The 17,596-nt window shown below is 39.7% G+C and overlaps 1 protein-coding gene across 1 annotated transcript in view; it reads right to left on the reverse strand.

Annotated features, from left to right (window-relative positions):
* lhfpl6 (LHFPL tetraspan subfamily member 6) overlaps positions 1 to 6,264 on the reverse strand; it is a 28,318-nt gene extending 22,054 nt beyond the window's left edge. Inside the window, exons 1-2 of the mRNA XM_056271519.1 lie at positions 6,019 to 6,264; positions 4,198 to 4,703 (exon numbers count right to left, since the gene is read on the reverse strand). Coding sequence (XP_056127494.1) covers positions 4,198 to 4,582 — 385 coding nt within the window. The 5' untranslated portion in view covers positions 4,583 to 4,703; positions 6,019 to 6,264. The remainder of the gene's footprint in view (positions 1 to 4,197; positions 4,704 to 6,018) is intronic.
* Positions 6,265 to 17,596: the final 11,332 nt, after the last annotated feature.

Genomic DNA, 17,596 nt, shown 5'->3' on the forward strand with positions numbered 1-17,596 from the left:
CGGATTGACAGACAGTGGAGAAACTGACAGTGAGACATAGTGAGAGATGTGCACCAGTCTTCTCGTTGTACTGGAGCCAGTAAGTCTCTTCCTGCTGCTGCAGCTGTCTCCATCAGCTGGATCCCGCCTGTCTTTCCCATTCACACCACCCCGACGCCCTCTCTTCTCTCCATCCGTCTCTTTCCAAGCGCCCAGGGGTCGGCACGGGTCAGCTAAAACCAGCGTTTTACACCCTCAGCTAGGCCTGTTCTCAAACAACTACAAATACACACGGCACGTCGCTCAAGCGCACACGCTTCCATTCACCCAGACAAATGTACACGAAAATCAGCCGTTCTCAACACCCGGTCGTATCCCCAATTAGAAACATTCCAGCGTGACTAATTAAATATTGCCAATCTAGATTTAAACGAGAGAGATTTACACAGCACACAAACGTGACATATTTGACATCTGAGCTAACAGAGGGAAATCAGGAGGCAAACCCTGCAGTCCAATGTGACCGGACGTAAAGTCAAGGACAACTCTGGAAAAGTTAATGATTATTTTCATGCTTATCCTGCTTAATGACTTAAAGATAAGAGTAAAACACCAAATTGTTTTGCAGTTTTTAAACTCTGAGAATATTGAACATTAAAAATTGAAAGACAACATACATGCACAAGCTGCATTGACTCTGTTGGTATTCGTTGAAAGTTTACAGTTCAAGAAGTGAAAGATTACAGTAAGACAACTGCTGCCGCCTGGATTACTGAACCGTCACGTCTCAAAGCTCACTTGAGCACTTGTACACAGAGTTTTTGCCACCTGACCTATTTGTGCTTTCCTCAGGGTAAGGTTGTATACGATTTCCCCACTGTAAATACAATGACGTGATCTATGGAGTGAAGGGGCCACAAAAACAGAACGATTGTGATATTCTGAGTCACAGCTGGACATGAGTTGGCATCATTTCTGTCACTTGAACTGAATGTGAGGAATTCACAATTATATTATAGAGGACATACATGCAAATAGGTCGGTAAGATTTTTTTTGAAAGAAGACTCTTATGCTCAACAACAAGGATGCAATTATTTGTTCAAAAATACAGTAAAAAAGTAACATTGTGAAATATTATTACAAATAAAAAATAAAAAAGTAATTTATCCCTGTGATGGCAAAGCTGAATTTTCAGCATCATTACTCCGTCTTCAATACCTCTTTTTGTATATTTTTTTATGTTAAACCCTTTTAGAGTCTTGCCTGCAACCGCTGCAGAAAATGAAAGGGGGTTAAGTTATACCGACTCTAGTGGGCATAGATATGGTTCAATGAATGCATTATTTTTCATCTTCAACTGTGAAATGCATATAGTGCAGAAAATACTTCAACAGTTAAGAGAAAAAGGTTAGAGATGAGGAAAGAAAATGAGAGAAAAAAAGACCTTTGATAGAGACAGTAAGGCATTGCATAAGGGAGGAAAAGCATGGGAGAAATTCAAAAAATGTTTGCATTCGCAAAATGTAACAGACTCATCAGGCATTGTCATTACAGCAAAGTGTGAAACATCTCCCAGGAACTGGTTGTTCTGAAAGGATATGTCCTCCTCAGTATTTCACTAATGTGATCAGAAGACATTAAAGAGTAATTGAGAAAACAACCAGACCAACTGAGTCATATCGGCAGATCTCTCAAGCGAATAAGACTCATTTCAAGGTCTTGTGTTCTACTGGACAGGATCCTGACAGTATTTAGACGGAGCCCATAAATCCTATGGTAAATTCAGTGTATAAAACATGACTGAGCCAACTGTCTTTCGGGAGGGTGTGCGTGACGTATGCAAACGCGCAACGGGTGCTGTGAAGCGAGACGTGGGTGTGAGAGGAAATCCAACATGATGCAGGAACGTTAAACAATAGACTTCACAAGTTCGACCTATTAATGAATAATATTCCCACCTGAAAAAGGGCAAACTGAAGATGTGACACCAATATGGCATCTGGCATCTGTCCCAGAATTAGCAAGTCTCTATCGCCCTTACTGTATCAAGTGATAAAAAAAAAAAACCAAAGCAAAGCCACAACTTTCTATGACAGGGAAAAACTGCAAACAGGAAATATTTAGTTGCCCATGAATAAAACATCACAAAGCAAGCAGGTGTACGTATCAAAGTGTGTGTGTGGAAAAGTAAAGAGAGCACAAAGGAGAAAGGGATATGAAAGAGAGAACAGTGTTGCCTACGGTCCCTCATAGAGAGGTCACGTATAATCAACCTTCATTATTTCCCATCTCACTGAAATGGAGCAAAGTCACTGCTCTGAGGCAAGTCAAAAGAAGAAGCAAGGGTGATGCAAGTCATAAAGGCCAGTGAGGGGCCCGACTCCCCTCATATACTGCTCATTACAGGGCCAATCGCTTCATAAGAAGATCTGTTACTGCCTCACATATATAAAGATCTCGTAAAAAGGACAGTTACAAGAGCCAATTTATGCTGTGTAACCTGCTCTTTTTCTGCCTGTGTGTGTGAGCAAGACTGCATTTGCAAGGCACATCCATTTTCTTGACCATTAAAAGCTTATTTGGCCTTTGGCCATATTTGACTAGTTTTCCCCAAGGAGGTCAGGTAAATTTGTGCTTCACAGACGTTTGAACAAGTCTGTTCCCCCCCTCATATAACCTCTGTATAAATTACTGAGCAATTTAAGTTTCTCAGCTAACGCTGGGGTCCTGTGAGAAATTGAATCCCATCCGGAGAGGAATGTGTGCGATTACGGTATATTATTTTTCACAACGCTTCTCCTCATTTACTTTGACCTTTGGTGAATGCCATGACTAAAGCTAAAATTTCTCGTTTCACTGCTTGGTGCACTTCATGATGGATTTAGACCTTTCGGCTGACTTCAGCTTGCCATCTGGGTAAAATAACAGTTGGCGGTTCAAGTACTGCTGGTATTGCATTCGATATAAAAAGAAAAGCAATACAGAAAGTCCAATCACAAACTGATCAGGAAGGCCACTGTAAAAATCAGGTATGATTCTTACTTTAATGACTTCCTTTTCTTAAAGGGACAGTTCACCAAACAAATGTCAATTCTATTAACGTTTACTCATCCTCGTGTCGGCCCAAACCTGTACGACTTTTGAAGGATGTTTATTTCATAAAATGAAAGTCTATGGACATGATTGTATGGACAAAAGTAAGAACACTACGACATAAGACATCAAAATATCTTGTGAGTAAATGATGAGAGAATAAATTTTTTGGGATGAACCATGCTTTTAATCATACACATAACGCATGTAACTTATTTTATAATTTGCCAAATTGTCCATAATATGCCCACACCCCGTCCGAAATCAGTACATGAAATCATAAGACATTCTGTGTTAACAATTGTAACTCAATCGTCGCTTGGCAAACCAATCCCGTCTAAACAGTACTAAAGACATGAAAGGAAACTCTTGTTTGCTTTTCACCATTTGTTCGGTTAACAAACAAACTCAAACTGATTTTCACCAGGATGTAAGTTTGGTGTCTTTGGCCAAATCAGCAAGAGGTCACAGGCTCCTCTCTTCACAGGATGACACGAATCGTAGCAAGCGAATGTCAAAACAAGCACACCGAGTTTCACTAAGAGGATGCGGTCGTCGTCATGTGTTCCCGCTAAGGAGTTGCTAAGTACTTGCGTCTAGGAAGACAGCAAATGGAAGTGTGTGTTTGCAAAGTTGCAGTGTTTCATCTGACTATCCATTTATCAAAATATTCATTCATTATAGTAACAACCCATCTATGCATAAAACCAATAAATGCACAGAAAACTAGTAGCCGGCCAATGCCGATACCAATTAACCGGAAAGTGGGGTGGCCGATATAAATCCGATATTGGTATAAATCTGAAATTAGACCATTTTTTTATAATACTTATATTATATTATATAAGCAAATGTTAGGCTATTTTGTATCATTTAATTTAATTACATTTTATTTATATTACAGGACGATAAACTCAAAATAAATATCGGCAGAGTTATCATCATGGCCAGTATGTCAATCTATAACCACTTAAAATGACAATTGTCCATTCAATTATTCATCTAGCTGTCTATCAAAATTTTCATATCTCAGTTCAGTCTCATTCAGCCAACTATACATCCATTCATCCAACCATTTACCCATGCATTGAATCTCCAGTCAAGGTCCTTGTAATTGGACTCACCTCCCACGAACTGTATCCCTCCTGCCACTCGTCCAATGGTGCGAGAGATTAGATCCGTAACACAGCATCCCATCATTGCTGTGAGAGCCACCAGGAGCAGCAGTCCGCAGCCTGTCCCCGTCACCACCGTGCAGATCCTCCACTCCAGACTCGGGATGCCCTGGAAGGAGGCATAGCGCCCACATTGCTCCAACATAACCGTCCCACCACGAGCTTCATCCCTTACGGGGTAGGAACAGCGCCGGAATGTTCCAAATGACACTGGCTTACCCATCTGTGACCCAAGTAGCCAGTATGGCATGAAGAAGCCTACGCAAGATGTGGCTGCACAAAGGAAGGACAATAGGGCCCATACCACACCTGCACATGTAAGACTGGATGCCATTGTGCTCAGCTCAAACTAAAAGCTTTCAGATGCAAAAAACACTGGATTTTAGGTTGTGCACATGCAGAGCTCCTAAGCCCACCGGCCCAGATCCTCCCGATGTCTTCCTGCTCGGTTACACCTGAGGAAATAGTAAAAAGTGTGGGAACATCAGTAATAAGTCATAAATCCAAGGTGACAACTAAGCTCTTCAAATTGCATAAAGGTTACTGAAACCTGTTCACTTTCATGTGCATTAAACATAGGTAAACATAAAAAAAACTTTGCCTGTTTGTCACCCAAATATTTTGTTCAATGGACCCTTTTCAGAGACTGTGATGATGCGTTTCCACAGTTATCAACATCGCAACTGTAGTAAAGTTTTTCATGCTTTAATTTTTACAAATTTTAACATACATTTTTAACACTATAGGCCTACTTTGTGTTATATTACCCCGACAGTAAATTACAAAAAACTAATTAACACTGCTGCTAGGGTGCTTCTACTGTACAGTAGCTCAGGAAGTATAATGGCAAATTTTACATAATTTTCTCTGTTCAGACTGCTGTAATCAATCTCTCTATATTTTTCTATCTTTTGGAGTCATGGAAACACTATCATGGATTTTTTCATTTGCTATTGAAGCAAATGGGAATATCAAAAAATATATTTGCTGTCATCCCCCATTTACCATTATAGAAGTTTACCCAACTATGACGACTTCCACTTCTGAGAACCCAGGAAATTATAGATTTTTGATTGACTTTTCCAGTCATGCATGATTACTACTCATTACAAAAATTTCTGAGGTAGTTTTCTATACGAGAGACCAATGAACAGACCTAAACTATTAAATGCATTGTTGAATAAAATGTCACCAATAAGACAAAATACAATATCCAGGCAACAAAATACTTTTAAGACTCAAAACTCTGGATTATGGTATTTAAATAGAATGAAGAGTGTGTTTACAATTGACATTTTCACACCTAATAATATTACATTAGTTGCTGACATTAAATATTTTTAGGATGTTGCATATAGTATAACATATACTGTACTCCATCTAAAATCATTTAAAACGGAATTTTGCTCATTTTATTAGCATTATACATTTTATGACTTAATATTAATGGAGAGACTACATGTGATATTTGTAGTTTTGAAATATGTCACACGTCAGGGCCATTTAAAATTACTTAAAAAACGAGCGTAATTAAGAGATTTAAAATGGTAAAGAACATAATATACACTTTCCTCATGGCATGCGTTCATATACATTTTGACCTAAAATCTTGATGTTGATAAAAGAAAAGTTAATGGACACATTATGAGTCATCTATCCATAACCATGTGGGATGTAAACATAAAGTAAAACATTTTGTCGAGCTGTCATGTAGAACCAGAGTCCAAAAGTGAGTCAGAAACTGATTTAAGCATGCAATAGATATCTTACATGTCTGTGTCGTTCACTGTTTCCGATTCCACTTGTTTTCAAGAACTAAAGAGCATAAAACACGAAAAAATGTGGCGTATGCTGTCTGTTTGCTTCTATCCTGTCCTGAGTCGAGCGTCCCTGAAGTCTTTAACTCTGGCGTCTACAGTCCACTTACTGCCCGAGCACATGCACGTCTCCGCCCGGGACTTAACCGAGTGTGTTAAAACGGAGTGGGAAAGCGCTAGCAGAGGCATCAATCTCCAGATCCTCCGCCCAGGGGCTGGTCTGACAATATGCTGTGTTTCCAAAGACTCCGCCTGGCTGCCGCGCGCGCTCTCTCTCTCAAAGTCCCTTGTCAAAGTCAATTCATTTCGGTTTTCTGTGGGAGAGTAGAAACGAAGTAGCCTACGGTGTCTCCAGCAGCCATGGTGAAAAAATATCAGGTTTACTACAAATGTTTTCAAGACAAATACGTTATTTATACCCTATATGGGGGATAGCCTAATAGGCTTAATTTCACAAAATACAAATTAAGGATTAAACATTAACAATAATTTATGAAATTAAGTAGGCCCCTATATGACTATTTTAATCATAAAATTAAAAAGCAACTAGCCTTTACAAATTTCAGTTTACATAAAATGCATAATTTAGATCAAATATGTTATAGCCTACATCATGTCTGCTGACTGCTGTGCCACATGCCGCGTCAAATACCGATGTGCGATTGAAGAACGAATCGCTCTTTTGAGTCAGACATGTTGAATTACTTTAAACAGTAAACAATGAGGTTCATAGCACTTGAGCTTCCTCAAGAACCAATGAGGTTCATTCTCGTGTTACGTTTGAGCTTCCGCAAAAAACACTGAGGTTCATTCTCGTGTTACGCATGTTTGAGCTTCCTCAAGAACCAATGAGGTTTATTCTCATGTTATGCAGCACGTCTGAACTTCTGCGAGAACCAATGAGGTTCGTTCTCGTGCGTTACGCAGCACGTTTGAGCTTCAGCAAGAACCAATGAGGTTTATTCTCATGTTATGCAGCACGTCTGAACTTCTGCGAGAACCAATGAGGTTTGTTTTCAGCATCAAGCAGTATCGGTTGAGTTTCTGTTTCTGTTCGCTGATCAATGTTTAAATGTGAATAAAAGACTAAATTAAATCTCTTCATCATATAATGCAAGAGTCTCTTTTGAACTGGTCTCTTATAGGTTTTACAATCTCTTTATGAACTTTTTGAAGTGTCAAAGTTTGTTACGTAACTGTCTATGGAGGAATAGAAATCTCTCAGATTTCATCAAAAAGACCTTCATTTGCGTTCCGAAGATGTCTTACGGGTTTGGAACGACATGAGGGTGAGGAATTCATGACAGAATTTTCATTTTTGGGTGAACTAACCTTTTAATCTGAGAAACATTTATGCAAACGGATGAGTTTTAAAAGCTAGCATGTGGATCACATCAATCACATGTATGCTGTCACAATGCCGAAACGGCACATAAAACTGATGTTGCATATCAAAATGGGTCTGAGGGCAGCAATGACCTTCAGGAACCGAAAGAGGAGAGGGTACACTGTCAGCACCTCTTCTTGATCCATTATTATAATTTCCATCCTGCAGTGTTATTTCTCATCAGCAGTGTCTCTCTGGTGGCATTGGCTAATGTGGCTGTAATGATGTTTTAGTATTCAATATCTTCACTGCTGTTTCATGCATTTTATTATGAACCAAAAGCAACATCAGAGATTTACTGCATGTTAATGCAGTTCTGACCCTGATGAGAAATGCAAATTGGGGGAGCCCATCTCTACCTCTTTCCCTTGTGTAAAGCGATGCAGCCGTAAGCAGTCATGCAGAATTCATGGAAAGAGCCTCTTGCGCATGAAATATCCAGACTACTTTATTTGATATAATGTGATATAGCCTAGTGTTTAAATATCTGGGCTTCAAGTATTTGTCCAATGATTAGTTATGGGGCACTTTTGACTTCTAATAGTGGGATTTATTTCCTACACAGTTCAACCAGAACTTGCCATTGAATGGAAATCTCTCAATCGAACATTAGAGAGAGCACAATGTGAGCAGTCTCTAGACAATCCTCTGATATCATTCAGTTTGTTCTACTCAGGTCTGTTTGAATCTCTGCATAAAGCATTTTAGATAGACGGACCATTTAGGTTCTCAATAGACCATGGTCCTACAAAAAAACACAACACTAATTTCTGTAAAACTATTTTGCATCTGGCTCTGCATTCAGATCATTGAAGTGTTTGTGACCATATGTTTGCTTGATGTTTTTCCCCCCTTACCACTGAATAATGTTACTCACACACACTTTGTGATGCTGCTCCCATTGGTGGTTTTAATTGCACCAACACAAAGAAAAAGGTGCAATATTTCACTTACCACCCTCACAGCTGTCATGAAACAGAAGGATTCAGACAGGTGAAGTAATCAACAGGTTTATTTGCAGAAGTATGTGATCACTAAGGATGGCTGGCGCGAAACAGACGTTCCGAAGCTTTGCGAGATCCCGAAGCAAAGATGATTCGAAACACTGATCCGAAGCGTGATTCAAAACACCCACGTCACGTGACAACGGCTAAATGAAGCGTCTAAGTGTTTCATCAGGTGGAGTGCTCCTCCGAATCAGGGTTTCATTGATTGGTCGGTTCGGGAACAAATCACACAATCACACAGTATAAAAGTTTTGTCAACGCATTTTCATATCGTGGGTTTTTGTGAGAGGAGTTTGGTTGTGAGATAGCGGATTTTTGGTGATATAGTGACATTTATAGTGCGATTTGTTTAGTTATATTTAGGATTTAATTTACATTTACACATTGACTTATAGACACACAGAGTACATATAGTGACACATTAATAGATGCATTGATAGAAATATATATATATATATATATATATATATATATAGATTAATAGATAGATACATATATTACAGATACATATAGATTATTAGATAGATAGGCTACATATAAGATAGATAGATAGATAGATAGATAGATAGATAGATAGATAGATAGATAGATAGATAGATAGATAGATAGATAGATAGATAGATAGATAGATAGATAGATAGATAGATAGAAATGGAGGCTCCACAGAAGAGATGCCGTACATCTGTGGTGTGGGAGCATTTCCATTTGGAAACCCCAAATAAAGTGAGATGTGTGTATTGTGATCGGCAGCTAGCCTACTGCAACAATACATCATCCATGATGCGCCATTTGAGGAGCATTCATCCTGCCATTCTGCAGGGTGCAGAGGATGGTAGTGTTCCCCCTGTACCAAGGCCTGCTACTGACATCCTGCCAAAGCCCTGGATGCTGAAAAGCACATCACACTGGAGTATGCTTCACTGATGCGTTCAAACACAACTCCTGGTGAGTTTCAGTCTATGTTATCTTATGTAATGTGATTCATGAAATTTATACTTCATATGTGTTGTCAGTTTATGATTTGTTACTAATTGCCGTTTTCTTTTAATTCAGAACCACAAATGTCAACATCAGGCCCATCATCATCAACACCAGTTGAAACACAAGACAGTTTATGGGAACATTTTGACAATCGTATCCGTGAGACCCAGATGATACACAATCCTACAGCTGATGCCACAGTGGAAGTGAAAAAATACCTCAGCGATGCGTTTTTGCCCAGAACTCATGATCCTCTAACTTACTGGAAAGAGAGAGCAGTAGCCTAATCTTTCCTCATTTGTATGTCCTAGCTAAAAAATATCTTTGTATGCCAGCAACAAGTGTCCCTTGTGAGAGAATTTTTTCAAAGGCTGGAGAAATTATCTGTAAAAAAAGAAGTAGGCTGAGTCCTTCAACAGCAGAGAAATTAATATTTTTGAATAAAAATCTATAAGAAAGGGAGACATTGTGGCTTGATTTATTTTTATTAATATTCATTTTTCATGACCAAAATCACATTATGCAATGTGAAGAGACTACAGGTTACAAGCTTCATATATTACAAAAATACAATAATAAAAAAAAAAAACCAACACATTTTTTTATTAGCTCTTTGTAAAGGTTGTTTCAGATCAACACCTGCAAGTGACCACTAGGTGTCATCGTGGAGACGGGTTTCGGATTGATTCGAAGCCTCGAAACAAAATGGCACATTTGCTTCGACTGTTTCATTGCTTCACGAAGCCTCGATCTGCCCATCACTAGTGATCACAACGATGGAAGCAGGTGAGTAACTGATGAATGTGTTCAGAGGATGGATATCTGGATGAGTAATGGTCCTATCTGTTGCAGGTTCTGAAACGGAGAACAAGGCAGATGACTAAAGACAGATGAAGAAGGCAGATGAAGGAAGCAGATGGCTAAAGACAGATCGTTCTGGTAGGAATCGTGCAGGTAAGGAGTCAGGTAAGTGTTCTTTGAGGGAATGACAAGACCAGACAAGGGAGTGCAGGAGAAGTGTCTCTTTATATAGGGATTGCTGATGATGAAGTGCAGGTGCTGATGTCATTAGGTGATGGCTGATGGAGTGCAGGTGGGAAACTTGAGGGATGCTGGGAAGTGTAGTGCGGTAGAGGTGACAGAGCTGGTGTGGTGACTGGATACGTGACAACAGCATGATATTATTCTGTTTAGCATATTAAATAAATTAAAATCTGTATGCCAAAATTTCCATCTGTATTCGATTATTATTATTTTAACTGCATATGTCCAGCCTACGTTCAATTTACAATCTTGAAAAAAAATGTCAACATTACATTGCCTCCTAAAATATTTTTTTTTTTAATAATTAACTAACTATATTTGATAATAAATAAAATAATAATAATAATACAATTATAGTAATATTAATAATGTTTAAATAAATACCCCATATGACTGACTTTGGCTTTAATAATGGGGTGCTGTGTAGGAAACACAATAAAATGCATTCACCAGCTAATACATTTAAAGAACTTTAATTTATGACATTTGTGTCCTGCTAGAGTTATTGCTTCATTAGCTCTTATGATTAATTGAGAACCAAATCAATTTGCAGAAGCCATATTGCTTTCCACCTGACTGATCTGATTGCAGCTCAATATTCAGTAAACCCAGATGTCTATTAAAAGTGTAAGGAGATGCCAGATGTCAAGTCAAGTCAAGTCACATTTATTTATATAGCGCTTTTCACAATACAGATTGCATCAAAGCAGCTTCACAGTGATAACATGAAAGTAGTACAACACAGTTCAATAATATTGTTGAATATTAAATATCCCCAACTAAGCAAGCCAAAAGCAAGGCGACAGTGGCAAGGAACCAAAACTCCATCAGATTGGATGGAGAAAAAAACCTTGGGAGAACCCAGGCTAGTCAGGGGCCAGTTCTCCTCTGGCTAACAATCATAGGGTTTTAAAGAAGCTTTACAGTAAGTGCATATCAGAGAGTACCTGGAAAAAATACATTTAGTTAATCATGTAATATTTAGGGGATAACATATCGCCGGCGTTGAGTCGTCTCTTCGCAGGCGTTGAGTCGTCTCTTCACAGGCGTTGGTCTTCTCATCACAGGCGTTGAGGCATCCGAAATCCCCGTGAGAGGCAGGATACCAAACTGGAGCCTACGAACGCCATTTTTCTCGGGACAAGCGTCCCGAGATAACAGCAGAAGGCAGATGGGAAATAATTAGCATAGCTGATGTTCATAATGATTTCCATTACACGGGAGTAGGTGTTAGAAAACCATAATCTCACAACTCTCCGCAACCCAAACTCTCCGCAACCCAACCGCAACCATACGGACCGACCCGTTTGTCTATAAGGCTGTCGAGCCCCACTGGTGCGTTAAGCAGTTTCAGTGGCAAACGGTTCCGTATGGCATAGCAGAGGACTAAAAGGTAAGCATTATGTGAATGCTTGACTAAAGAGACACGTCTTTAGTCTAGTTTTAAACTGTGTCAGCGAGTCAGAGCATCGGACCGTATCGGGAAGGCTATTCCAGAGTTTTGGAGCTAAATGCGAGAATGCCCTCCCTCCTTTCGTGGACTTTGATATCCTAGGAATGACCAGAAGCCTTGAATTTAGTGATCTTAGAGAACGCGGTGGATTGTAGGGCGAAAGAAGGTCCGTTAAGTACATAGGAGCTAAACCATTAAGGGCTTTATAGGTCAGTAGTAGTACTTTGTAATTGATACGGAACTTAATAGGTAACCAGTGCAGAGATGATAAAATCGGTGTTATATGATCATATTTTCTTGATCTAGTAAGAACTCTAGCGGCTGCATTTTGCACTAACTGTAGCTTGTTTATTGAGGATGCAGGACAACCAGCTAATAAAGCATTACAGTAATCTAGTCTCGAGGTCATGAATGCATGAACTAACTTTTCTGCATCAGAAACAGATAGCATGTTACGTAATTTAGCAATGTTTCTAAGGTGGAAAAATGCTGTTCTTGTAACAGATGAAATATGATTTTCGAAAGACAAGTTGCGGTCTAGTATAACACCCAGGTCTTTTACTGTAGTGGAAAAAGTAACAGGGCATCCTTCTATATTAAAGTCGTATTGTAAGAGGTTTTGTGTGTAGTTTTTTGGACCAATAAGTAATACCTCCGTTTTATCTGAATTTAATAGCAGGAAATTACGCGTCATCCAGCATTTTATATCTTTGAGACATTCTGTCAATTTAGATGAGGTAATGTTTTCATCTGGTCGTGATGAAATATATAATTGAGTGTCGTCAGCATAACAGTGGAAATTAATTCCATGTTTTCTTATAATATTACCAAGTGGCAGCATATATATTGAGAATAGCAGAGGGCCTAGCACCGATCCTTGCGGCACTCCGTAGTCTACTGACGTTAACTTTGATTTTCCCCCGTGTAAAGAGACAAAATGATAACGTTCAGATAAGTACGATCTAAACCAGCTTAATGCCTGTCCCTGAACACCAGTGTAGTTTTGTAGTCGATCCAAGAGTATTTTATGATCTATAGTGTCGAACGCGGCGCTAAGATCAAGTAGGACTAGTATTGAGATACAGCCTTGGTCAGAAGCTAAGAGTAGATCATTTGTAATTTTAACTAGCGCAGTTTCTGTACTATGATGCGGTCTGAATCCTGACTGGAATTTTTCATAGATATCATTTTCTTGCAAAAAAGAGCACAGTTGAGCGGATACAACTTTTTCTAGTATTTTGGACATAAATGGAAGATTTGAAATGGGTCTGTAATTTGCTAGGTTATTTGGATCTAGTTGCGGTTTCTTAATGAGAGGTTTTATTACTGCCAACTTGAATATTCTTGGCACATGACCTAAGAATAAAGACGAGTTAATAATATTAAGAAGAGGCTCTTCCACTACAGGTAACACTTCTTTCAGTAGTTTAGTGGGTATTGGATCTAATGAGCATGTTGTTGGTTTAGATGCAATAATAAGTTTATTTAGCGCTTCCTGTCCTATCGTTGCAAAGCGGTGTAGTTGTTCTTGAGGGACGATAATTGAGGCTGAATCGTAAGAGACCATAGAGGATTGTACATTTATAATTGTGTTTCGAATGCTTTCTATTTTCTCATTGAAATAATTCATAAAATCATTACTACTAAACTGTAACGGTATATTTTGCTCTGGTGATGTCTGTTTATTTGTTAGTCTAGCCACGGTGTTAAATAAGAACCTTGGATTATTTTGGTTATTTTCTATTAGTTTGCGGAGGTGCTCAGCCCTGGCTGTTTTTAGAGCCTTTTTATAACGTGACATACTGTCTTTCCACGCGATTCTAAAGACCTCTAAATTAGTTTGTTTCCATTTACGCTCTAGGTTACGAGTTTCTCTCTTGATAGCATGCGTAGCACTGTTGTACCATGGTGCTTTAGTTTTCTCTCTAACCTTTTTTGATCTAATTGGTGCAACAATATCTAATGTACTAGAGAAAATGGTGCTCAAACTGCTAGTCATTTCCTCTAGTTCATCTGTTTGTTTGGGTTCACTGAGCAGCTGAGATAGATCAGGTAAGCTATTTGAGAATCTATCTATAGTGGTTGGAAGGATTGTTCTGCCTGGTCTATAACGTGGCGCAACATGACATATTTCAGCAGTACGTATTATGCACGTTACCATGTAATGATCAGTGACATCATCACTTTGCGGTATAATATCTATATCAGTTGGATTGGTTCCATATGATATAATTAAATCTAGTGTATGATTTAGACGATGAGTGGGACCACGGACGTTTTGCTTGACCCCAAAGGAGTTTAATAAATCTGTAAACGCAGCCCCTAACGCATCATTTTTGTTGTCTACGTGTATGTTAAAATCTCCAACAATTATTGCTTTATCGACATTGACCAATAGATCCGAGAGAAAGTCTGCAAACTCTTTTAGAAATTCAGCATATGGCCCTGGAGGTCTATATACAGTAGCCAAGGCTAGAGATAATATGGATTTCTTTCTTACATCTAAGAGCGTAACATTTAGCATAAGTACTTCAAACGAATTAAATCTGTGACCTGTTTTCTGAGAAATATTAAGAATATCTTTATAGATTGTTGCAACACCGCCGCCACGACCAGTCAGACGGGGCTCATGCTTATAACAGTATCTTGGCGGAGTAGACTCATTTAGACCGAAATACTCATTTGGTTTAAGCCAGGTTTCAGTAAGGCAAAGTATATCGAAATTATTATCTGTGACCATTTCATTTACAATAACCGCTTTAGGTGTGAGCGATCTAATGTTTAGGAGACCTAGCTTTAGAAATTCTTTTTGTTCACTGATATTTAGATTTTCTGGTTTAATTACAATAAGATTTTTGCTAGATCCTGCACTAGATTTATTGTTTGGCTTCACTAAACGAGGAATAGACACAGTTTCTATATAATGTTCTTCACTACGTATATCAATTAAGTTTGGACAGCAAAGACTGTGATTTGGATTTTGACTTATTAGTCATCTGGTGCGTAACGTCTTGGAGATATTATCCGACAGAACAGCCGCTCCGGCTCTGCTGGGGTGCAGGCCATCAGCACGGTACAGCCTGGGTCGCTCCCAAAACAGATTCCAATTATTTACAAAGAGCAGTTTCGGTTCATTACACAGTGACATTAACCATTCATTTAGTGCAAATAGTCTACTGAACCTTTCTTGTCCTAGTCGGTACGTGGGAAGCGGTCCAGACACGATGATCGTTGCCTCAGGCGCTGTGTTGCGTACCGCCTCGATCAGGCTCATGTAGTCCTTCTTCAGAACCTCCGTCTGCCGCAGCCTGACGTCGCTCCCTCCCGCATGCAGCACCACAGCTCCGACGCGCTCGTCCCCGGTCAGGATTTCGGGAACCTGTGCAGCGATATCAAGAACACGAGCACCAGGAAAGCAGTGAGAGCGCACCTTACCTTTACCTGAGGTAGCGCGGACATGGCGGACCATGGACGTGCCGATGATCACGGCGTCGTCGCGTTTCGACTCGCGAAGAGGGGAGAAGCGGTTCCGAGTGGAGATCTCGAAGACCGGGAGGGGCGGAGGAGTAGCTCTGGTCCTGGCTCGCGTCTTCCGCTGCGTGATCCATGGTCCATTGTGTTGTGTCGGTGCCGGAGTAAATGAAGCCCGAGATGATCGCGTCCTTCTGGACAGAGAAACACACGGAGTAGACGAACTCGGAGTTAAAGAGTTACTAACCACTAACTTGTGAGCATCGGCGCGTGCTGCTTCAAGTGCTGATCGCCGATCCCGCAGCTCGGCTTGCTTTTCCAGCAGACCACGGATCTGTTTCTCCACGGATTCCAGCTCCAGATTCACCGAGAATAGCTCGAAAGTGTCCTCACCTGCACTCAGAGGTAAAGTTAGACACGCATCCGATATGTTCGCCATTATAACAAATGAGCTGTAAATTAGCAGTGATACTACAACTATCAGTACTAATTTAGGACTGCAATGTCAAGTATAACCCGTGTCCTTTCAGTGAAAGGGTGTAATATTAGACGGCCGAGGCCACGCGTGAAATGTTAGCGGGCTAAAGGCTAGTAGCCGAGAATCGAAAGGTTGGATATAAGTAGCGATATCAAAGCAATCTAATTGTTTTTTATAAGGAATAGTTTCGTGGATAAGTTCACATGATATAAAAATAAAAAGTGCTTGCTTATAAATGCCTGGTAAAGCAATAAAACAAGGATTAATGAAGTAATTCGCCGGAGCAACGGAGTAAGCGTCTGCCTCAGTGAGAGCTGTGTATCGCCTGTGTGTTCAGATGTGTGTTCAGTCCAATAGAATTCACCTGCATGTCACAGATGTATAGTTCATTTAGTGCCAGGCTGACATTTACCATCCTCATAAATGACATCATCTGTATTTTGTAGGCGTGAACTGAGACCTTGTTGCCCTATTAATATGGAGCATATGACTTTGATGGCAGTTTGCGACCTGGGAGAGCAAAGACACTCATCAAAACCCGACCATTATAATTATTCCCTCTCCCAAGCCACACACAAGTGGTTATGAGCTGTCAAAACTTCATAAGAATGTTAAATAGTCTTTGTGTGGTGTAGTTGCACCATGTTGCTTAAACTGTCAAATGTGATCCACAGAGACATCATAACTGTTACCTGCTAATGATGAAGAATCTCACAAGAGAAGTTAATGAGATCTCACAGTCACACATTTACCTCATTACTGTGAATGACAGTCTCCCTGTAAGAAATTCGTCATTGAGGCTGACAACGAAAGTCACTTTATAGTGGTTGCCATTGTCCTTCCCTTCTTCACTGAATTGAGCCAAGATTAAGAAGGCATTTATGCTGCATGCAGTGTAAATGCTCTCCAAGTCGCATTCGATACCAATACGATCATTCAAACCACCTCAGGAGGCCTCATACGGTAAGTGTTACCCTTCCCAAATGGAACAATGTCAACATATGTATGGAGGTATGTTTGGGAGCACAAAATAAAATGTGGCACATAACAGCTGTTGCATTTTATATCGCAATCGTAAAAGCAATTTGGGCTGATGTTTTTAGTTCATATGGGCTACATCAATTGCGGAAATTAATTTATTAGTCCAAGTGTAAATACACACCCAATCAGATTTGTGAAGTCAAAAATGACACACAGAAGGAGTCATGGAGAACAAAGGATGATACATTGTTTGAGCATGATCAGGAGTAGAGGGGTGGAGATGATGGAAAAGGGCAACATCGAGTGAGTGAATGAATCAGAGAAAGAGGACGACAGCTGGTTCTGTTATTCACCCTCCAGAAGTCTCAGCCATGAACCTCACAACACAAATCATAAACGCAAACGCAGCACTCTGTGAAGGAGAAAGGGACCGAAAACCCATAACACATAGCCCTAAAATTGACTTTCACACTTTAACACACTATTCTTCTCCCTGTAGTCTCTTTTTAGCTCATAGACAACTTCTGTTTGCTTTCTAATTAAATGTCAGTGATGAATGTAATGAATAAAGAAAACAATTTTCTTTTATCCCTCTCCTTTTTAATTATAATCCTTCATTTAACTGTAAGTGTGTAACTTCTGCGACACTATAGCACCATCCTTTAAAAGGTTAGTTCACCCAAAAATGAAAATTCTGTCATTAATTCCTCACCCTCATGTCGTTCCAAA

Source organism: Rhinichthys klamathensis, unplaced genomic scaffold, assembly GCF_029890125.1.
Source record: "Rhinichthys klamathensis goyatoka isolate OS25496 unplaced genomic scaffold, OSU_Roscu_1.1 h1tg000321l_1, whole genome shotgun sequence".
Taxonomy (NCBI): Eukaryota; Metazoa; Chordata; class Actinopteri; order Cypriniformes; family Leuciscidae; genus Rhinichthys; species Rhinichthys klamathensis.